General features: G+C 38.1%; 1 protein-coding gene across 1 annotated transcript in view; it reads left to right on the plus strand.

The window, feature by feature from the left end:
• The window catches only part of txlnba (taxilin beta a), a 55,014-nt gene extending 46,488 nt beyond the window's left edge, over positions 1-8,526 (plus strand). The window contains exons 2-11 of the mRNA XM_053337476.1: positions 2,248-2,443; positions 2,574-2,625; positions 3,541-3,626; positions 3,795-3,944; positions 4,486-4,680; positions 5,215-5,334; positions 5,827-5,901; positions 6,905-6,997; positions 7,117-7,212; positions 7,495-8,526. Coding sequence (XP_053193451.1) covers positions 2,248-2,443; positions 2,574-2,625; positions 3,541-3,626; positions 3,795-3,944; positions 4,486-4,680; positions 5,215-5,334; positions 5,827-5,901; positions 6,905-6,997; positions 7,117-7,212; positions 7,495-8,526 — 2,095 coding nt within the window. The remainder of the gene's footprint in view (positions 1-2,247; positions 2,444-2,573; positions 2,626-3,540; positions 3,627-3,794; positions 3,945-4,485; positions 4,681-5,214; positions 5,335-5,826; positions 5,902-6,904; positions 6,998-7,116; positions 7,213-7,494) is intronic.
• Positions 8,527-24,013: the final 15,487 nt, after the last annotated feature.

Consider the following 24,013-nt stretch of genomic DNA (forward strand, 5'->3'; position numbering starts at 1 on the left):
CAGTACAAGCAATGCATACCACAAATTTCATCATTTCCTCTCCGCAGACCACAAACAAACAAGCAAAGACCACTCTTCAATTATATACAATAAGCCAAAATCATCCCTTTAAAAAAAACATCCACTCTCTTGTCGTGTTTCCATTATTTTGTCCACCCTGTGGGGGTAGATTATTGTGCAGAATTTGGAAACACATTTGATTTAGTACTCATCAGGTAAAAATATATCAGTGAGTTGTTTATTTTGAGCTTGAAAGTGAGGAGGAGCAACTGTGAATTGCTGCGTAACACTTTGGGTGGAGCTATACTTTCTTTTTTTAGGGGAGGGGGGGGGGGGTTACAGCAGTGTGGTGTACGAGTATGACATAAAGCAGGTAGACGGATATTATAATACACATCACATGTTGCTTATTGTATGTGTGTGTACAGTGTGTGTGTGTGTGTGTGGCTGTAACAAGCACTTCTACCATATTTGGACACTCTCAGAATAGATGAGACATCAACAGGTGTGGCCTGTCGAGAGAGAGAGAGAGAGAGAGAGAGAGTGTGTGTGTGTGTGTGTGTGTGTGTGTGTGTGTGTGTGTGTGTGTGTGTGTGTGTGTGTGTGTGTGAGATAGAGAGAGAGAGAGAGAGAGAGAGAGAGAGAGAGAGAGAGAGAGAGAGAGAGAGAGAGAGAGAGAGAGAGTGGGGGTTGGATGGCTCAAATAGCTAATTATAACTTGACAAATTCAATAATGTTGGCATCCAACAGAGCTGTGAGGATAAACAGCCACTGAATATATCTCTACTGGTCAACATATCTCTTTAAGAAAATACTTTTATATCCATTTAAGAGTAAACATAATGAAGAAATGCTGACCATTAGCAATTAGCGTTTCTGGCATGAATAGCAAAAAATGTTGATACTGAAGTTACTGTATATACCAATAAATTGTTTGAAACTGTCCACCCAAGAAAAATGACTCAACAGGTGCTAATGTCTGTCACCCAAAAACTAAATACTGTAGTAATTATGACCTGGAGCTTTACATGCACATATATACTGTACATGTGGACACATTCCTCATTTAGGGAAAGAGGTGGACCGAGGCATAAACCCAGTAGTGAACTTTGCAACCATTGTTTGTTTCCTATTTCCAAACATGAGTCAGGAGTTTTTAATAGTAATTATGATCATCACCCCACCTAACCTTTAACCCTGTGGTTAATAATGCGGCCATGAAAATTAAGGTGGCTTAACTTTAAGGAAGTTGTAACTTAAACCTGCACCATATGTTTAACCCATTTTACACACATTTAATTTGGAGGACTAGGATATTGACAAGCTATCCTTACTTCTTGTCTTGTGCAGAGTGCTTTGAAGGTTATAGAGAGGACAACATGCTCTTAAAGTTATACGAGATGAGATGTTATATGAGATATGCTGTGCCTAGAGAGATATGGAAAATGATCAATGATCCTTCTCACACTCTACATGCTGAATGCGAGTGTTAGCCAATGGCTTAACGCTCCTAAATGTAAACTGAACTGATGAACTCAAATCTAATTTGACCCATCACTGTCACACAGCACAGATCTCCACAGTGTAATACTTTAGTCGCTGGTCGTACTGTTGAACCTTGCAATATTGTGCTACTAGTGCAATATTATTTTTACTGGATTTATAAGCTGTTGTGGTTTTATCAATTTCCTTGGTCCTATCGAATTTTTCCTTTTTATGTATGAGTGTGTGTGTGTGTGTGTGTGAGTATGCCTCGGAGATAAATGTTTGTGATGCTGAGCTCAAGAAAACATTTCCCTAAGTCTATTTTATCTTCTTTTTTCCCCAAAATATCTAATCTTGCAGTACAATATCAGCTTGTAGTAAACTTTTTTACGATTGTGTTATGAACCTGGGAGAACTAAGTTTGAGATCCAAAATGTATTTAAAAAAAAGGTCTGCAGGGATTTGAAGCACGAGACACGTTTTAAAAAATATGAAAATATTCTACATGGAATATAATTTATGTCTGATAAAAAAGTTAATTACCTAGTTAGAATTTGTTAAAATTGTTCAAATTTGCATGTAACTTGAACAAAAAACTGGTATAACAGCATAAAACCAATCTTGTTTCCCCCTGCTGGATATAAAGCACCTTCAAGTTTTATTGTTTCTACATAAAGTTGTTTAGACCCTATCAAGAAATTCAGAGAGATGAAAGTAATGCTTCCAGACTGAAATATTATTCTCTCTGTCCGTTATTCTCAGACCTCTGGTGATGGAGACGTCGGTGAACACAGCGCTGGCGCCACCAAAGACAAACATGGACCCGTCCTCCCCAAACACCGACAGCAAAGAAGCCTCCAACTTCCACAGCCCGATGGAGGAGTTCGGCAAACGCCTTGAGAAGATCATCATCACCCATGGCTCTGCAGCCGGCCTCCTGAACAAACAGGTGGGTCAGGTGACGTCTACCTGAGTTACATGTAAACTACTGAACATTAATTTAAAGCTGCTGATGAAACACATGAAGGTGAAGGAGTGCATGTAAACTGAGTTTTATATTGTTTTGGATGTAATAGAGTTTGGTGGAGGCAGAGCTGGAAAAGATGAAGGCAGATGACATCACCGTTACCATGGAGAAAGGTGAGGCTGAAGGTTCTAACATGGGTTAATTATGTACACACTTAAAAAATCAGTCCATTCAGTTTAATTCAATGAAGCTTTACTGCTGAATTAACACATAAATTAAAAACTGTACAATGACTTCAAGGTAAATGCATACAGAATACTTTTTTATTAATTTAAACGTCTTTGAGAATTGTTAAAGGTGCTCTATAAGTAAAATGTACTATTATTAGTAGTAGTAGTATTGTTTTTGTTGTTGTGTGTGTGTGTTGCAAATGCAGTTTCCATATGAATGATGAAATATGATGAAGTAAACCAAGTAGTAAGGTTCGTTTTCATTATCAATTAATCTGGAGTTTGGAAACTAGAAACTTGTTGGCATTCTTGCTTGAAAAATGTGAAGTATTTAATCCTTGCAGCTCTAAAGTAGTTGAAGCATTTATCAGATGAGTCAACGAAAGTCTAAGAGCTGCTATCCAAACCTGAGGATAAACTAATTACATTTGATTATTGGGCTGTTAAATGAACATCTGCACTCCAACTTGGCATTAACAGGACAGGATCTCTTCTTGATAGCTCGGGTCTTTTGGCAAATTCGTCCCACACAAGCTGTTCTTTTGTTAGCAGCTCATTTTTAACTTAACCGAAAAAAAGGCTTGTAGTGATGATGAGATTTGGCAACTTCAGTCCTCTGCAGCTGCTCATTTTATATTCACTTCCATCTGATCTCTGGCTCTCGTATCAGCTCACACACCAAAATCCATCAGCAATGAGTTATAAAATGGAAAATCTCTCTCTATTAAACTAAATGCTTCAATCAAAAACTACCTCTATAGTCTCAGGCATGTTCTACAACAGTACTTTCACTTTTATATTAAAGTTTATATCTCAAATTGACCTCAGACATCTTCTGTTTCTCTGTCTCATCCACAGAGGTTTCTGACATCATGCAGAGTCTCAATAAACTCTCCTCTCCAGAGAAGAAACTGGAAGACCTGGTCAGAAAGTATGCTGAAATGGTGAGAACATGTTTTAAACTGATGCAGAGACTTTTAACAACTGAGACATTCATAACATTTTTTTTATATGTACAGTACCTAACCCTCACCCAAATACTGCAACTTTCTTTTAGATATAAAAGCACCACAAACAAACTAATTATCATATATCTGTGTGTGTGTTTGCAGGCAGCCCTGCGGCGCTGTGACGAGAAGAAGCTGTGTGTCCTGCTGGACGAGCGGCAGCAGCTGCAGGCCGAGTGTCGCAACGGTGTTGTAGCTCGCAGCGAACTGGAGACTCTGTGCAAAGACCTGAAAGACTACTACAGCATGCTGAGGGTACATATTAGAGGACTGCATGGGTCTAAAAACTGTCCCCATTTGCAGGTGGAAACAGAAAACCAGCTGTTTGGTTAATGCCCCCATCCAGCCCCTCCTACTCTGAATGAGGAAATTTGTTCTAGAGACCTAATTAAGTCAATAATTGGGTGAGCGTGCTTTGCCTTTAAAGCAGCACCAGTTCTCCTTGGTACACCTGCCTTTCACCTTGTTCTTGTTTTTGATGAAGATAGTTCACCATGACTCTGGCTGTATGTTTGAGCTTGTTGTCACGCTGCAGAATCAATCTGGGACTAATCAGACACCTCCCTGATGGTATAGCATTATGGAGGAGAATCTAAATATCTTAAGTTCCTAAAACAGGCTGCTTGATGGCATCCGTCACTCAAATGTAACTATATGTCATATTTGGGTGGCTGACATTATGGCCCATTGTGTTGTTTTTCTTGGGAGGCCAACCTGATGAAATGAAAACAAAGTCACACCCCTTTTTCTTTTAACATAATGCTCTCCACCCATTGTTGCCTACCTCCACCCCCAGGACGAGACCCTTAAGAGCTGCAGGGAGGATGAGAAGAAGAGGAATGACATCACCTCCCACTTTCAGAAGACACTGGTCGAGATCCAGGCTCAGATCGAGCAACACAGCAATCGAAACACCAAACTCTGCCATGAAAACAGCATCCTGACCGAAAAACTGGAGAGTCTCATGAGCCAGTGCGAGTTGAGGGAGAAGGTGAGGGAGGTCAAAGGTCAAACATGCTGAAGTTTTGTTGATTGCAATAGTGAAAACAACAACTTTTAACAACATATTAACAAAGTATTGATCAAGTAAATCCTACAGCTGTAGCAATTAGTTATTCTTAGTCATTTATTAGTTGATTGAAGGGGTACCAGTTTAATTGGTTTAAAAAATCTACTTATTTGTGATTATTTGTTGCTTTTCTCTATTTTTTGTGACAAAAATATGACAAAAAATGATTGATCAAGAAAATAATCATCAGATTAATTGATGATGAAAACAGTCATTAACTGCAGCAATTATACTGAATATGAAATATGTGTTAAAAAAATACTGTATGCTGTAGCCTACATAGTGAGACAAAAAAGTCTGCACACAATGACTAATGCTGAATCAATTAAATATCAATTAATTTGAAGATCAAATGACCAAATCATTCAAATTATGAAACAGCAGGTTAATCTGTAATAAACCTCTGTCAGTTGTGTGTACCATTACTTCAAAGTCTTTCTGTCTCTTTCTTCGCAGAGTTTGGAAAAGATCAACAAACATCGTGATCTGCAGCAACAGCTGACTGAAGCCAAACTTCAGCAGGCCAACGCTGTGCTGGCTGAAGCCCAGGAGAAACACATCAGGGAGAAGGAATACGTGAGTGCAAAGAAAATTATATATTGTAGCCATGTAGTCTGGACTGGGTTTTGGTTTACTTGAAGCAAAACAATGATATAATGATATAATGTTCTCCCAAAATATACATTTATACTCAATAGTATTTAATTTTGGTAACTTTTATCACCATTCACAAATAAGAACTGTAAAAACAAAAAAATTGCAAAAAATATGTATTACTTTGGATATTTTGTAACATTTGAGTGTCTAATTCATTTTAAAATTACTTTTATATCGATTTTCAGAGCTTTTGCTTGGTTATTATATTCATTATTCAAACATTCAATTTCTGATATCAGTGTACTTTGTTACAAGTTATGTCATGAACTTCGATTGTGAAGCTTGTATAAGAACCTTAAAACTGATGCTCAGTTATAATGGTTTACTTGTACATTTGTATTACTGTATTAACACTAAAGTTAATATATCAACATCACCCAGTTTGACTGTCTATTGTCTCTGTCGCCATAGTTGCTTAAAGAGACTATTGACAAAACACAGAAATACACCGCAATGAAGGAGGAGGAGCTGGCCATGAAAAAGAAGGTAAAGAATTATCTTTAATGTCTTGTCTCTGTTTTCTTCTAACCAGTTACTGGTTCATGCTGCTGAGTGGAAACTGCAGGCTAAATCACTCAAAGAGCAGGAAGCTGTGATGCAGTCACAGGTGAATATTCACTGACAAAACTAACATGCTGATCATGAGGACTAGCACACACCTGCAGGTCAGGGTTTAAATTACCATAGTTAGTTAAATAGACATGGCTGTAGCTAGGATTTTAGAAAGTCGTTAATCTCTGTTAACATTAAAATCCATCCACTCCATTTAGTATTATTTATTTTTGTATTAAAATATTATATACGTTATGTGTATTCAGTTAGCTGTTCAGTTAGATTGTTTGTAAATTGACCTAACCCTATTTCCCAACATAAAGGGAACTGTCTCCATGTTTGATCATTTAAAGTTAATTCTTGAGCTTTACAGAGAGAAGCCATTTTAATTTTAGTTTTCTTCAAGGAAGAGAAGTCACATTTTTTGAGAAAGCATGGGAGTGTCTTTTAGTTTTTTCTTAACCCATATTTAAATTTTATTTAAGAAGTGTGTGTGTGTGTATGTGTTTCATCGTAGAAAAAGTTGATAGAATAGTTTGATCAAAAAGATGGTTTCCATGTGCTACAATAACTGTTTATTGCTCAGCTCAGCTCCTTATCAAAAATAAATAATTTTTTCTATCAAGATTTCCTCCATTTCTAAGTATTGGAGGGAGAGTATTGAGTTACTAGGAGTGCTCTGTAGCTGAGTGGTTACAGCACATGCCACATACCTGCAACGTCCCTGATTCAAGTCCGGCAGTGGACTTTTGTTGCATTTCATACCCATCTCTCTCCCTCCTCTTGTTCCTGTCGGCCTCTATACCACTAACTGTCTAACAATAATAATAGCAATCATGACATTTCAGCCAATTGTCCACTTTTCTGAAATGCCCATGCTCATTTCTGTCTGTCAATCTGTGTCTCAGTCTGTGTTGTCTTTTATTTCTGTGCACAGTTGACACTCTACTCTCAGAGGTTTGACGAGTTTCAGAAGACGTTGGGCAAGAGCAACGAAATCTATGTCCGTTTCAAGGCAGAGATGGACAATGTAAGTGGTCACCATTGATGATGTGAAGCTGTGTGGGTGTGAAATAGTTGTTCCAGTGCCTTTACAAAGTGCTAAATGGGGCTTGTCTTCTCATTTTAAACTTTTTTCCCGTTTTGTAGATGTCAGAGAAGATGAAGAAATTGGAAAAAGAGTCAAATGTGTGGAAGACAAGGTTTGAGAACTGCAACAAGGCTCTGACTGATATGATTGAAGAGGTATGTTGATGATATTTCCTCATAAATTTGAACTTCCTGTTGAGTTTTAAGCATTTTCTTGAGTAAATAGATCCACATATCTATGATGGGGAGTGTCTGCTCCTTAGTTACAATGACAAACCATCTCTAGCCGTTTTCTCTACTGTCGCATATGATGTATCTGTCAGATCCAGTCAGGTTTTGACTCTACTGGACTCAATTAGAATATAATTTTCTAGTTTCATTCACTCATATCTGACTTATTTGACTCTCATTTCCCCCCTCCATCCTTTGCTGTTCAAGAGAGGCGAGAAAAACCAAGAGTACGAGCTGTTTGTCCTGAAGATTCAGAAACTGGAGAAGTTGTGTCGTGCACTGCAGGAGGAGAGGAAAGGCCTCTATGACAAGATCAAGGAGGTCCGCCAATCCAACGCCAACCTCCCATTAAAGATCTTCCCCACCTCAAACCTTGATCAAGTCCCTGAGATTGTGGCTGTTGACAACAATGTCTTGACCCCTGTGGAGCTCCAGGAGCTTCAGCAGCTTCAGGAGGAGATCCCAGTCCTGACGGAGGATATGTCCAGGCTGAAAGATGAGCAGGCCAAGCTGCAAGAATTTGCTGCCTCCCTGCTGGCAACACCTCTTGACAAAGATGAAGAGGAGAAGGAGGATTTAGATTTTGAAAAAGATGTTGTGGCTTCTGCATTTCTCCATTTTCAAAACAAATCTCATATCAAAGAGGCGGTAGACATCATATCAAATTCAGCGGGATCAGTTCTCCCACAGCCAGGTAAAGCTGAGGAGGCTCCAAAGCCAGATGCTCCAACAGCTGAGGAGAAGACCTCTGAAACAACACCAACAGACCCAAAACCAGAGGCAGTAAAAGATCAATCACAAGTTGAGGAGATCCAGCAGCACCACTCTGAAGCAACACCAGAGCCTGAGAAAGTTCAGATCGATCTACCAACAGTCCCAAAACCAGAGGCAGTAAAAGATCAATCACAGGTTGAGGAGATCCAGCAGCAGCACTCTGAAGCGACACCAGATTCTAAGAAAGTGCAATTCAATCTACCAACAGATCAGAAACCAGAAACAGTAGAGAACACGGTGGAGACTGGTGAGGTCAAACCAGTGGTCCCAGAGGAAGACAAGACAGCCCAGCAGCAGCCAGCCGAACCTATGCCGGTAACAGAAGCACCAACCAAGTCAGAGCCAGATCCAGTGCCTGAAAACAAGCCTCAGACCGCTGCCGCTGCCTCTGCCTCTAACGCCAACTCCTCCAAGAAGCAGGCGCCAAAGAAGAAGAAGAAGAAGAATGGCAAGAATGCAAGCTAAATGTTAGGATGTGCAGACAGTGTGTTTGCGTGCTAGTGTCTGTGTGTAGTATTATTTGCAATGTGCCTCTGCACCTTTTGTAATGGTTCAAATCTTGACTTTGTGTGAAGCGGTGCAGCTGAAGTGATTCCTTTTCTCAAGAATCAATATCAACTGATGAGAACGGCCAAATAAACCAACTGTATCTTATCGTTTAAACACTTAGTTTGACACAACAGAAGAAATTACAGTTTTAACTGAATTATAAGAATGTCTACACCGAGAGAAAAGGCAAGATTTCTAGTCAGAAATATTGAATGTTAACAAAAGTGCCATAAAGAGTTAAAGTTTTGCAAAAGATAAAATCATCATTTGAACTATGATGCAGTGTCTCTTAAACTCTTGTAAACCAGAAACCACAATGCCTTTGGCAGCTCCAATAAAATTATTTTATTTGACAGTTTTATATTTTGTGGATTTTTTATTTGTTTATTTTGCTACTTGGCTGAATTTTTGCATCCCAATAAACACATAGATTTTTGGTAGCATAAAATTGTTATGTCAGTTTTACATGATTAATCAAATTAGATTTTCTCTGATGTTCAGTAATTTTCTTGTGTCTGTCCTCTGAAACTTTGAGATGTTTAGAGTGTTTCTTTGTCAGCATGGTTTAGTTTTTGCCATGATACTGACTCACTAAAAGTTGGACCTTTAAGATGCAGCGATATTTATACTACTGTATAATCAATTAAAACCACTGAACTAACTATTGTATGACCACTTTCAAGTACAATAAATGGAAATAGGTACAACATAATTAAACAAATATTAACAAACAAGACAAAAAGAGGTGCCAGAAAAGCAAATCAAACCACCAGCCCTAACCCTTAAACTAAGACTTAACCCTCTAACTGGACTTTGACGAAGCAAGGGTTATAAAAAATATCCTTACTATCACACTTGTCAGGTCTGAAACTCACATTGGTCTGCAAAAAAATAAAAATGCAACACACATGGACACAAATTAAAAGGTGGCCTACCAGTCTGGTCCAAATGATCTCAATTTTGGCACTCCGGGACACATTCTTCAGAGAAATGCTGTGGAATAATATAATGCTATAAGACATGGACTGTTACAAGCTTTCGAAAGGTATTTCTGATGTTGCAATACAACCAAACATCCACTAGATGGAGTTGTTTTCCTCCACAAATGAATAGCTTTACTCTGGCCTGATGATATTCAGACTGTAATACAATCCTCCAACCACTAGATGGAGACAATGCTCGTCATAAATGAACATGCTTTTCAACTGTTTCACAAGCCATTTAATTTTTTTCCATTTTTGGAGATATATATTTTGCATTCACGTTTACTTTCATGAGTTTGTTTTCTCTTTCAACGAGCTTCAGGAAACTTTACTGTGACACCAAACATAAGAAACTTAAATATATATATGTAGTGTCACAGAATAATAGAAATTAAGATTTCCATTTTTATGAACACTTCTCAATTTATTTGTGGACCTTGTCATTACATCACGTCATCATCACATTTTTCACTTTTGTCTGGGCACTCAGAATAACTCAGTTTACTGATCTTGTGATCTTGTGAGATGATATATGATATTAATTTTACCCTGAGGTGAGACTGTTTAGTCAGCTGCTGTTTGCAAAGTCAAAAATTAACTTTGAAACTCAAATTTTTAAGCCACTGCGGACCAGAACTCCTTAAAGTCAAACTGCTGCTGTCTCCATTTTATACATGTCTTAGTGCACTTTTTTACTTTTAAGGTCTACTTTATTTATTTTTCTATTTATTGGAAATTAGACCTGACTTTAACTTATTTATTTATTTATCATCCATGTCCTTTGAATCACCATGCTCTTAACAGGTTTTTTATATTGGCATTTTAGTGATTCTTTTAATGGTCTTTTTTCAATCTCGTTTTACTTTTCAAATCCTGATCAGTTAGCCTTGCGAGCACCTGCCCATGTCTGCTTTCATGGTTGTATGTATGTATCCGTTTGAATGTTGTGACTCCCTCTCCTGAAACTGCAACCAAATCTACCTTCGGGTATTAATAAAGTTACCTTGAACTTGACCTTGAACATCTGCTTGTCAGCAAACTCCAGATTAACACCAGCCTTGAGGTGACTAAAATATGGTGCTAATATTTTTTAATATTTTTATTAAAAAACTGGTTTTCTTAAGACTCCAAGTAAGTGTGTTTAAATGTTTCATTCTTAGATTAAAAGAATGACGTTTTCTACTGTGATGAAAATAAAATCACATGGGAATCCCGAGGTATAACAATAATGTGGCCGTATCTAATGATGAATGGGTTCTAGTCCAGGAGCATTATTATGTTTCACACTAAAGCTGCTGATCTGATCCACTTAAAACAAGTTCAATAGAACAATATTAAATTTCTTAAAATTAAGTGAGAGCTGAGGTCAGAGATGACAAAAAGTATATGAGGCCAGAATGACTGTAACTAATATAAAAGGTAAATCAACCAAGGAGATAAGAAAAGAGGATTTATACCCTCCAAGAGACTTCTAAAATGTTTTTTCAGCCCCACATCTCCTCCAAGAAAAAGATGAGTATTACACTGCTTGGTAAAATTAAAAAAGGGAAGAAGAGAAGTACAAAGCGTTAAAATTCAAGATAAGAGCCTAATGGTGAGTGGGGGGAGAAGGGGACAGAGATATGGGAGAAAGGGATTTGATTTGAAGCGTTTTTTTGAAGTGTTTCGACCTTGCAACAGAAGATAAGACTTGACTTAATGAGTCTGTGTGGATGAATGAGCGGTATGAGGAGAGACACTCTGATTGGAGGTTAGCTGAGGAATAATCCTTTCCTTAAATAAAGTTCAACATGTTGAGATTTGTCCAACCAGGGCAGCAAATAAATATCAGTTTCTGCACAAATCCAAAGTGATGCACATACAGTATGAGGTTCAATCCAACCTACAGTAGATCAAAAGGGAACCTCAACACTCACACAGGCTGCAGGTGCATTAAGTAACATATAAGAGCATAGCAAATTACTTTTTCTTCTGCTTTGAGAGAGGAAGAAGGAAGTTTTTAATGTACTTTTTGAAGATGGAGTGGGACTCTGTGGACCAGATGGAGTTTGGCAACTCTACTGAGGGATGATACAGGGCAGGAATAAAAGAGTGAAATGAAGCTAAAACAATAATAATGGAAGAGAATGAAAAAATACTCTCTTATGGTTATATAGGTACGAAAGTAAGTTCTGACTTTTTTCTCAGAATTCTGAGTTTAATCTCAGAATTCTGGAATTCTGACTTTTTTCTCAGAATTCCGGAATTCTGACTTTAAACTCAGAATTCTGAGTCAGAATTCCGAGAAAAAAGTCAGAACTCACTTTTTTTTCCACAGTGGCCCTAATCCTCTTCCGTATATAGGCATACAACTAGTCACCTCAAAAGTATGTATAAACTAAATTTCTTCCATTTATCAGTGACAGTGATACTACTGTTCCTCTTGCCTCTATTTATTAAACAATTTCATTATAAGAAGGGGTGTAAAGACAAAAACAAAGAAAATACATCTACCTTAGTTTTTACTCTTCTTAATAGACTTTTTCAATTTTTTTCATATTTTGTAAAGCTACTTTCTCTCAATATAACTTTTTTCACAGTACAGTATATCAAACTTTAGCAGTGGTATTTTAATGCCACTACTTCTATGTTCTTCTATGTATTCTGTAAGAAGGTATACATGTATGCATTATACACACAGAGGCATAAATATCTACCTACATATGTACCAGATGGACGTTGGTTCACATGACCATACATATAACATTGGACTTTGAACTGAAAATACACATCTTTCTCCTTTTAGACAAAAGATTCTCTTGTTTACCTCCTTACACAACCCAAACACCCCCACCCCTCAACACCCTGTTCCCATCCCACTCTGCCCCCCACACACAGGCATGCAGTCACGCTCACACACACACAATAAAACACAGGGTAAGAGAGAGTGGGAAAAGAGACACAATCACAGTAGCTAGTCCATTAGTCCATAGATAAAATGATTCTAGTGTCCGTAAATTAGGCCTATATTGTTGTAAATAGAAAAAATAAAGAGGAAAATGGTCCATAAGGCAGATAATTTCAGCACTCAGAGTTCAAACAGTGTGTCCGTTTTTTTATTACCCATCAAACTGTTCCCCACTGTTGTGCCTGAATGGCCTTTTCCTGTTATGTTTCATTTTCTCCATCCAACTTGTACAAAGCTTCCCACTCCCAATACTTTCCTGCTAGTTCTGTTCCGATGTAGATGGTTTTAGTGCCGTTGCTTTCATAGTTGTTCTCCCACGGGTCTGTATGCAGCTGTTATTTCACTTTTTTTGTAAAGTCATGGTCCAGGTAGACACATGCACCATTAAGGAGAATCTCTTTCTTCGACCAGGCTGTTATTAGTGCTTTTTTCTAACTTACTTGGTTTGGTGATCCATTTTCATCATACATCAGCAGAACATCTTCAAACTACTTTTTGGATGAATGCAGTCATGTCCTTCCCTTCACACTCTTCAGCAGTCTTAAAATGCATTCATTATTGTGCCTTGATTTATTTTCTGTATAGTCAATCTGGTATCTTACCTCAATGATGTGACTGTGAAGGTGATTGTGTTTTCCAGTTCACTGACCCTGTTCTCCAGCTCTAATACTCTGGTGTTCACTGTCTCCACATCTTGTCGTAAATCCATAATTTGCTGCATTCTATCTTAATGTCCCACTCTGTGTCAGCTTGGAAGTCTTTGAATTCCTCCCTGAAGTCTTTGATTTTTCTAGAGATGGAGTCTCTTCAGCTCCACAATTGTTTGTGCCTGTCATGTCGTGGCCAAAATTAGTTTTTGTTTGTTTTCTTTGATCATTTATTAACATATAAGCGACATCACCATCTTTCACTTACCTGAACCAAAGTGATTTTGTTGTCTAAACCGTGTACACACACAGGACTCAGGGTATGAAGCAACATCTGTGGTGTTTAGAGTCCTGTATTTTGTACCCCCACTATCCTTCAGAGAGAGATGTCGCTTGATTAATTGAACATAACTTTACATGTGAATATAATCCAGGCGGCATTACGTTTGTGGACGTGATGTAATTGAGAAAAAAATTAAGTAGTATATAAATGTAATTTCTAGGAGACAGGATTTCTGGTTACAGCTTGTTACTAGTTTGTAGTATGACAATTCACATGCTCAGTGGCATGTACACAAAACTACTCTTTGGAAACTGAAAACATGATCACTATTATTAGTGTCTGGAGCATTTTCACCCAGTGCACCTGTGTGGCTCATTGACATGTTTTTAATCCTTTTTGGATAACAACTGAGGTCTACGGCAGAGAGGAATAAGACATATCAGGCTTCGAATACACCCAATAATTGTTTGTAGATCAGTTCATTTGTTTACAGTTAAACAGCGCAAATCCCAAGCCTTATAATTTAATGTAAACTGAAGGTCAGTTGAGCAGCATTCACAGTCGAAGCAGAATGTTGCACAACCTTTAAAGGGTTTCATTTGTAAATCCTGACAGTGTAAGCAGAGCTGCAGGTGGAAAAATGTAAAGCAGTCCTGATTCTTATGCGAACTCCTGCCTATCAGTGAGAAACATGCAAGAGGCCTGCCGCCTGCATGCAGGGGGCAAGGTTCTCAAGAGAGTGAGTGATTAAACTAAGCCGTGGCACACATGGATGTTAGAAATGACTCTGACAGAGAGAAAGAGAAGAGAGACATTAATGTTGAACCCACTAACCTTTCTATAATCCACTCAAAGTCTTCATACACAAACTTCACTGTTCTTCCACACTACACAGGAAACATTTCTACATTTCTATATGGAGCTGCTTTGTGTCATGTTGAAACAGGAAAGAGACAATCATAAGCTGTTTAGACAAAATTGGAAGTAATTGTCTCAAACATTGATTTCCAGTATTTTTGGAATCTGACTCTCTCTAGGAAGACGGCGTCTAGCCATGACTTCCCTTTACAAGTTGCTTATGACCATGACCTCTGAGCACACATAAAAAAGCTTCCTAATGCTTCTGGACCTGAGAAACAAAGGACACCGTTGTGGTCATGGTTTAAAAAAGACAACAAGTTAACAATGTCACATGATTTTTCTTTTTCTTTGCTCCTGCCTGCAGCTGAACAGTGCAGTAACTTGGACAAATGGATGAAGATCTACATTGGAGGTATGGTTAAGATGACCAATAGCCAGAAATACCACAGTTAATAAGACTTAGCTGCTGAGTGCTGTAATCAAAGCTAAAGGCGGTCCAATGAAAAATTATAGTGTGTGACCTTTTTTGTTTTTTGGTGGCAGTGTACTGTCTAATGTGAATCAGGTGCTTGAATCTATCAGCTGCCGTGACGCAAGACATCTCGTGAAGGGAAACAGAAAAGGGCAAGCTACACCGTATCTGATCAACATACTGTAGATGTCACACGTTCTGCTCCTCAAGCTCCAAAAATGCACCTTTTTGAACTTTGGATAAATGTTTTTGTGTATGTAGTATTTAAGAACAAAGTTAAAATTTGGCTGCAGGGGTTATGTCTGGTCAGCAGTTTGGTTTGAAAAGAGTGAAGAGGGCAAAATGAATCAAAGATGTTATTTAGCAAATCACTTTCTCTGAGGGGTGTTTATTAACCTTTATCTTTGATACAATAACTGTACTGAGTGCAGGATCCTAGAGGCTTTTATTCACCACAATCTTAACATTAGTCTTTCCCAGTGAACAGTAAAAAAAAAAGACAGAACAATCAAAACCTTTGTGCCCATTAAAGGATTGTTTTATTGCATTTTCACATCTCTTCATACATAAGTAACATAAAAGAGTAAAAGTTATGTTCAAAATCAAGACTCAACTAATTTTTATCAATAAATGAAACTCATGGATTACCTGCTGGAAATAAACTGCTTGTCTGAGCAGTCAGACGAACCAGAGTTTAGGTAAGAAATATCTCCGATTATACACACTTGAAACATCTGTCTGTTGTAGGGTGTTGGATTTAAAGGACGGTAGTGTTTGTCTCAAACTCATGACGCAAGCTTAAGCAGACATCAGACTAGATCAGACTGAACAGACTTCAGGGGGATTTCTCTACTTGAGGGCTTCTCTTGTTTATTAAGATCATTTGGTGCTGCCTTTGGGATGAGGAAGAAACCGCTCAAAATATCCTTACATTATAAAACTGTCATCCATATAAAAGGTCATATATAAAAGGTCAAATAACATCAATTCATTTATTTCCTCTTTTGTTTCATTGTGTTCTGTCTTTTTGTGGTATTGACACACGTTTATGTGCATTACATGAACCTGTCTTCCATCCTGCGTGATTCTGTACAGCACGGATGACAGCTGAGTTGTATTTGATGTGGATATGAGTGTCGAACAGGAAGATAATCTCCTGTAACACACACACTCACCTCTGTCAGACTCATGTTTCTGTCTGACAGTTGCTGCACGTCAGACGAAATCCATATCACACCAGGAGAGCTGTGTGTGTGAGTGTGTTTGAACGTCTATCTTTGTGAGGACCAGATTGAGCCTTAGACTCACAGCATGAACAATCCTGTGTCCTAGAAATGACTAGAATCACACACTGCTATTTCAGTTTGTCAGTTATGTCTTTAAGGAAACTGTAAAGATTATGTTCAGTTAATATATTCTTTGCAAAGAGAGTGACTGTACAGCATGCAGGGTTTACGGAGGTGTGAATGGTGAATGTACAGGACACCAGAGATTGAAGTTCTCAGACAAAATGGGGATACAGTTATTAAGTTAAATTTCTGTTTTAAAAAGTATTACATAAAAAAATACCAAATTTCATTTAGAATTTGTTTTTAAAAAGCTAATAAATACAATAAAAGAAAATATATGAATAATACTAAAAGCCACTATAAAGACATTGATAATATCAATAGTAATACTGTACTATAGCTATAAGTAGTATAAGTAGTATAGATTTTTCATTTTTACTACAAAGAGCACTGGGTTTTACTGCCTTACTGTATGATTGATTTTTACTGTGCATTAAGCTTCTCTGTCGATCAGCATCAAATTGAGACTTTACTGTCCTTTGCCTTCCTTCCCCATCACACACCTTTGTGAAACAGGGTTTTCCTTTATATATAAATGACACAAAAATAAAAACCTTCCCAATATGATTGTTATAACATTTTCACGACTGTAAGTTATCAGTTTAATTTTGAGGTCTATGGTTTTGGTGTTTTTTATGGGGCACATTTTTGACTTGATGGTGCTAGCTGGAAAAGTTAAGCCATCACCAAAGTAATTACAATTCATCTTGTGGTAACATAAACTCCTGGCCCAAATGGTAGCAAAAACAGTTATTGAGATATTTCAGAATCTCAGAGGAATCTCACCAAAGTCCTTAGTATTGATCCCCTGGGGAAAAATGAATATCTGTTCAGCATTTCATGTAAATCCATCATTTTTTAAATATTTCTGTCTTGACCCACCAGCTGAACCAATGTGTTTGTGACCAGTGTGAAAGTGTTTCCAGCTGTGGTTCAGAGCTCTGACAAAGTTTCCAGTTTGGATCCCGTTGTTGAGTTGGTTTCTGGTCTGTGTTCTGTTTGTGTGTGAGTGTATCTCTCTATCCGGGGATCCTATCATTACTGATGCAGTGTGTAATGGTGTTGGCTTTATCGAGCTCCTCACAGCTCAGTGCACAGCCAATGACGTGTGTCAGGACTGATAGAGACTCTATCTGCTGGATCCTGCAGCCTGTAATGACACAGAGAACATAACTGCGGACAAACACACAGACACACATATTCATATAATATAAAAGTACATAGTTTGGTTTAGGCAGAACACAGCACACACATATGAGCAGTATAAAGGTCATGTAGCCTAGAAGATATCAGATGATTCTTGAGGTGGTCATGATTAGATCGGACAGCTGACTGCAGTTGTAATTTCTGCCTCTCAGACCTTCACCATGGTACAATTTTCCACTTTGGCGCCAGACACTTGCCGATTTCAACGTCCACATCTCAACACCGAATGTGTCATGATGAGCCTGTCTTATTTTTAAAGGTCCAAAAGAAGTAAAGTGTGACAGAGCTTTAAGCTTCCTCTCCTGCCTTTTTAAAGGAGTATTTCAACAGTTTGGGAACTATGCATGTAGATAAGGAGATCAATACAACTTTCATACCTGTATGCTAAATATGAAGCTACAGCTAGATTTATATATACATATATATATATTTATATATGGACACTGGGGAAAACAGCTAGCCTGATTGTCCAAAGGTCCACCTGCTGCCATCGCTAGAGCTCATTAATAATCACTTTGAATCTTGTGTGTTTATAAGAAAGTGTCTAGTTCAGCACATAAGCCTCCCTATAAAGTGGTGAATTGACATCTTGGCACTTTGTGTTTAAACAAAAGAGATGTTAATTAATTAGCTTTAGAGATGCTGGCAGGTAGATATTGATGCTTTTAGACAGATCCAGGTTGGCTGTTTCCCTGTGTCCAGCCTCCTAAGCTAAACACATATTCCTTTTAAGTTGAGCAAAATAGTAAATTTTTTAGAGTTATATGTACATTTTGATACAGGATTATTGAAAGTTTTGAGGAATATCTTCAGTGTATCTCCTTAATATTTAGCCCGCACAATTCATTCACTTTGACTCTCTCTCTCTCTTTGGAACAAACTGAGGGTGAAAGTCGAGTCAGCTAAATGAATACATCTTGATGTGGGAGTTGCTAACTGTGTGAAATCACAGCGTGAATAGTGCTGCTGCAGCTCACTGGCTGGGAAACATTACCGCTGATGCACCTTCACTTTGACTTTGAACTCTTTATTCATATAATCAATACTTAACTTCACTGCAGGTGCTGGACTTTTGAGAGAACACGCTCTGCCACTCTTTTACACACACACACACACACACACACACACACACACACACACACGCACACACACACACACACACACACACACACACACACACAGATATTATCCTCTCACTAACACGTTCTCTAAGGGCCCATACATTCATTATTACACAGGAGGCCTTTTGTTTCATTCTCTGTCCTTCACTAACTTTGCATCTTGTGTTTTTCTTCTTTTTCATTCATTTGTATAAAGTCTTCAGGCTGAAAAACAAGCTGACATGGAGCGACATTTTACCTTATGTGTTTGCATTTTATACAACATTCAATTATTGCATTTTAAGAACACATACAAAAATACTTCCCTCCCTTCTTCTTTCCTTCCCTCCTTCCTTCCTTCCTTCCTTCCTTCCTTCCTTCCTTCCTTCCTTCTTCTCTCTTTCTTTCCTCCCCATTACCCCATTAATCTCCTGTTGACGTGTTTGTCCTGTTTTACACTTTGTGCTTTTCTGCTTTCTTTTCTGTCTATGTTTATTCAACTTTTCTCTTTTCAGTGGATATACAACCAAACCTGAACCTTTACAAGCCGCTTTCTATTAATTTCACCATTATTCGTGTTCTTTAAGCAAAGCTCTGGGTCTTTTTCCTGTTGCAGTGCGGACACTGAAATTATGTTTGAAGTCAGACATTTCCTTTTTCTTGTGTTGATAGATTCTTAGCTTCCAGTGCTTTGTGCTCCAAATAAAATAACCTCAGCAAATAAAACACAACCTCTCTGGTGGGGCACACTGCTTCCTTTGAAAATAACAAGAAACAACCAAAGTAAGGTACATAGAATATTTTGGGGATATAGAAATATATATGCAAAACCATTCTCTGTGTTGTTATATATGAGATTTTGTTTGAAGTCCACTGAGTGTAAGCACACCTTCATTTTTTATAAACTGGGTTGCACTTTGCCAAAAAGCTAATCCCAAAATGAGTCTGAGTGCCTCTGCAGAAATGAAATCACTGTCTGCTATCCTGATGTCCAAAATAGAGGCTGTGTCTTTCTGAATCTGAGCCAAATTCAATTCACTTTCACTGAAAAGATAAAAGCAGGGTGTCAAATGTGTTCTTCCTCCTACTCCTCTCTGTTTCATTTCCCCACACCTGCTGCCTCTCCTCTTTTTCTTACCTTTTTTTTCTTCTTGTCATTGTCTCATTCAAACTCTTTGTCCCCTTCAATCCAAAAAATGAGTCACCTTTTACAGCCAGACAACCTGCAAATTGTACCATTATGTGCAGGCTTGTGTGTGTGTGTGTGTGTGTGTGTGTGTGTGTGTGTGTGTGTGTGTTCGTGGTCGTGCTGCAGTCTGACTGACTTGTTTGAAGGACAGTTTTTGGATGGATTTTCCAACTGTAAAGTGCTGAGTGGACCTCTTAGTCGGACAATTTTCTCCTTATTCCTCACTCGTCTTCCTCCTCCTCCTCCTCCTCCTCCTCCTCCAGCAGCAGCACCAGACTTCCTTTAAACTGTCACCTGAGAGAGCAGAGATGCAGTTGTTCCCCTAAGCAAGGCATTAACCCAGGGCTGACCCAGTAAAGATGCTGCAGTAGTGATACATTATATGTTGAGAAAACTTGTAGAAGCAGTGTAGTTTGCAAGTGACTTTATGCTTTTATACTAGAAAAATAACAAGCACATAATGTATTTTTTTAAATTCACCATGTATAAACTTGAGGACATTATTTTAACTTCGGTTTCCACTATTCAGAGTTCAAAACATCACATAAGTGTGCTCTGAGCATGCTCTAATTTAGTATTAAAGGAAAAATGTGGTGTTATTTTGTATTTTTCTTATTGTTAACAAATGCATTAGCCCACAAGGCAGCTGTATTCACAAGATCACAACATCACAAGATCATGCCAGAATCCATACACCATTGGGTTAGGGTTTAGGATTACCGATCAGTGTCGTAAATCCAGCTGCCTCGCAAGGTAAAACAGTGATGGATAGACAGCGATGGACAGATGGTTGATCCAATCACCTGTCGAGTACTTTTTGAAGCTGCCTGCCCTTTTCCAGTTTCAATGGGCAACTTCTCAGATGCTTATGTGTACCAAACAGGTGGGGAGTTCCAGTCCTCTGAAATGAGGCCAACGGGGAAGTAATTTATAACTGCATTCTAGCAAAAGGCCACCAGGGGGCGACCGTTTTGGTGTAAAAAGGACTTCTGTCTCTATACAAGTCAATGGAGAATTCACCAACTTCTCACTTGATTTCTAATATCAGTAAACGTTTTCAAAATGTGTTTATGGTCTCAATCGCTAGTTTAAAGCCTTTTTTCGATTTAATGATTCGTGCACAGATTTTTTAATTAGGGCTTTTAATTCTATTTTGCCCGTTCCCCTCTTGTAAAGGGATCTAAACGCATTCAGTCAACAGGAGGTGTGAAGAAAGCGATGAAGAAGACATTTTCTTCTGTAATATCAGTTACTTCTTGATGAGCTGATTCGTGGAGAACGAAGAGCAGGCAGAGTACTTTTAAGAGATTTCAGAGTCTGTCTCCAAAACATGCTGAAGTACATCTATATATCTTAGAAAGCTTATTAAATCCAAGAGTGAATTCCATTACATTAAAAAGCACAAATGATGTAATTTCTGCTCCATGGCTCTTGCTGGGCTACATTAAAATTCACTCACTCACACTGAACCCAAATCACTTTCACATTCACACTTTAAACTCTCTAAACACACTCATATCAGTGCAATGCTACAAATGTAGGCTGCTGCAATGGAGAGCAATTATAGGCTGAACATAATCAACAGAATACATATTTACATTTGATTTGCTTTAGCCAATACTGATCTTTTAAAATATGGCCGATCCCTGCAATCAGCTCAAGACATCTCTAACCAAAAACAAGAATGTATATTTTCCTGCCTTTTAGAGACTTTAGGCTAGTAGTGTGTTCTTCCAATAGTAAGATAATGGAAATTAAGATGACTCATCTTTGTACGGATGACAAAAAGAGTTATGGCTAACATCAGAGTATCTACAAATAACAAACTGAAATCCAAACAATAATCATAAAAACATGTATTGGTTTTTTGTTTCCCCCCTGGAAGACAATCGATTTACAAAATGATGATGAAACAGCTTCATAAAGCGAGACCATTCACACAAAACACACAAAAATACATGTACATTCACACATATGTACTTATACACACACACACACACACACACACACACACACACACACACACACACACACACACACACACACACACAATCATAATGACCCATATAATCTAATAATGTCCTGCACAGTGATTCTTTATATCTGTATTCTGTGCGATGACCCTTGTCCGTCCCTACTCACTGCTGATGGAAACACCATCATCGCCGTGGAAACACCTCCATCAACAGGGCTTTTCCACGACACAACAATAACAAAAGAAGATTTTCAATTTACTTTTCAATTTACTTTGCATTGCACATGCAAATGGAAGAGCAGATGGTCCTTTCACTTCAGCAGAGAAATGTGTCGATGTTTGTTTAGTTTTTTTTCTTTACAGGAACAATACATTGAGTTCACATGCAAATAAAAAAACGAAAACAAAGGATAAAAACCATCCTAGGGATTATTGTTGCTTGGTTTGTGTTACCTCAAAATGTCTCCAACTGTGTGTGTGTTCAATACATTAAATAAAGGTTAGAATTATGTCCCCAAAAATGACAAAAATCTGTGAATTAAATATGACGATCAGGAAGGAAATGAATTCTGGATCCTTCCATCTTTTATGGAAATTTTCTCTTTGGGAAGCAAATGAACAGGATTTAGATTGGGAAGTGTCTCTAAACTAAATCCAAGCATGTTTTGAGTATGTACAGTAGTGTGTTCTCACTAGAAAAAGGAAAATATAAGGTACATGCTAAGGGAATAAGGAATGTGTAAATGCTCATTTGTTATAATTTGTCCAATTTCCATCCTACCTACCAGCTGTACCAAGTATGTACTAATCTCTATACAGTAGTACACTGTTTTTGCAGTTAGTATACTATAAAATCAAAATAGGATGTCAAGGCATGGTCACGTTACATTACTGTCGTCGCTACATTCACTGGCAGACCAATTCAAGTGTGTTTCCTGTTTTGGTACGAACTCTTATCAACTCCGATGGATTGACAGGTACAGTAAGAGATTACCTTTCCTCAACTTTGACCATCCGGCCAATAGAAACCTTGCTTCACAAAGTGATTATTCTAGCTAGTTTCGTCACCATTTTATACTATATTATCACAATATGAGACTACAAACTGTAGCGTCGCTCTTATACCTTTCTTTTTCTGTTTGTTTTTCAGAGTGTAATACGACCATAATTTAAGACTGAGACTGTCAGTTACACTTTACAAGGAGAAAGAAAATGTTTGTGTTTTCCTATAGCTGCATCACTACCCACAAGTACTTCCATTACCTCTGTGCATTGCATTGTGCAGGGATGTGAATTTTCTGGATTAATCTTAATGTACAGATTTTCTGACCATGTGAATTATGCAGATCCATAAAAATATGCATATTTTTTGAGAGTGGGGGTTGTGTGGTGGGGGTTGCTAAACGCCAGTAATAAGCGAGCATCAGGATGTTTCACTAGCCTGCATAAACACTCACCAGAGCACGGTCTGCTGCGAGTTAGTTTCCAGCTGTAATCCTGCAATAAATAAGTGGGTCTGTGTGGGTGTGAAGGTGGATGGTGGAGCTGTTGAATGGATTTGTGAGGTTTGTTGGTTGCACATGGCTGTTTAGCAATTAGCTACGCTTGTTAGCTGCTAAACCACAGCAGCAGCAGCAGCATGCAGGCAGAGTGAGGAGCTGCCTCACTACACATCTGTTGATCCCCACAGGGCTCCACTCAAATCTGGACTGTTTAAAGAGGGTTTATGGTTTGTTTGTTGTTTGACAGGCAGGTATGAGGCTTGGTTATCTCTGAGTGTAGCTGTGCTGTAAATATAACAGTCTGAAAATCCAGTTTTCATGTGATGTGTAGTCCCGGTTTTAATCACTGACACTGTGAGAGGACATCAATTTAAACCTCCAGACTGACAGATGTTGCAGAAGTTATTTTCTGCTTCTTAACAGTGATATTTATAAGTCAGTACTTGGGTACAAGTAGTTTGTGTCCAATTAAGTCATTTATGGTCTCAAAGTTGATACTCGTAAATTATTTAAAACTGTCAAAATGCTGCTGGAAAAATGCAAGCTTGTAAATGTGTAGAAATTATATGTAGCTTTAGTTAAAAAAAATCACATAACTTAAATTTAGTGTACAAATTATATCAACAAGGAGGTTTCACAAACATTGAGTTATTTTGAGAATGTGAGTTAGGGCTGAAACAAAAAGTCTAATAATTGATTAGTTGATTGACAATACAATATATGGCGTACTTTGGTAATCAATTAATCATGCAAGTTATTTTCCTAAGCAAACATGCCTAAAGATGTCTCCTGGCTTCAGTTACATTCATAAAGTAAGTGTAGTTGTTGTATTTAGCCAGGGTTGAGGTAGAATGAGGATTTGGGTTTGATGGTTAGAAAGGGCCCTCAC

The sequence above is a fragment of the Scomber japonicus genome, chromosome 17 (genome assembly GCF_027409825.1).
Source record: "Scomber japonicus isolate fScoJap1 chromosome 17, fScoJap1.pri, whole genome shotgun sequence".
NCBI classification, from domain to species: Eukaryota; Metazoa; Chordata; class Actinopteri; order Scombriformes; family Scombridae; genus Scomber; species Scomber japonicus.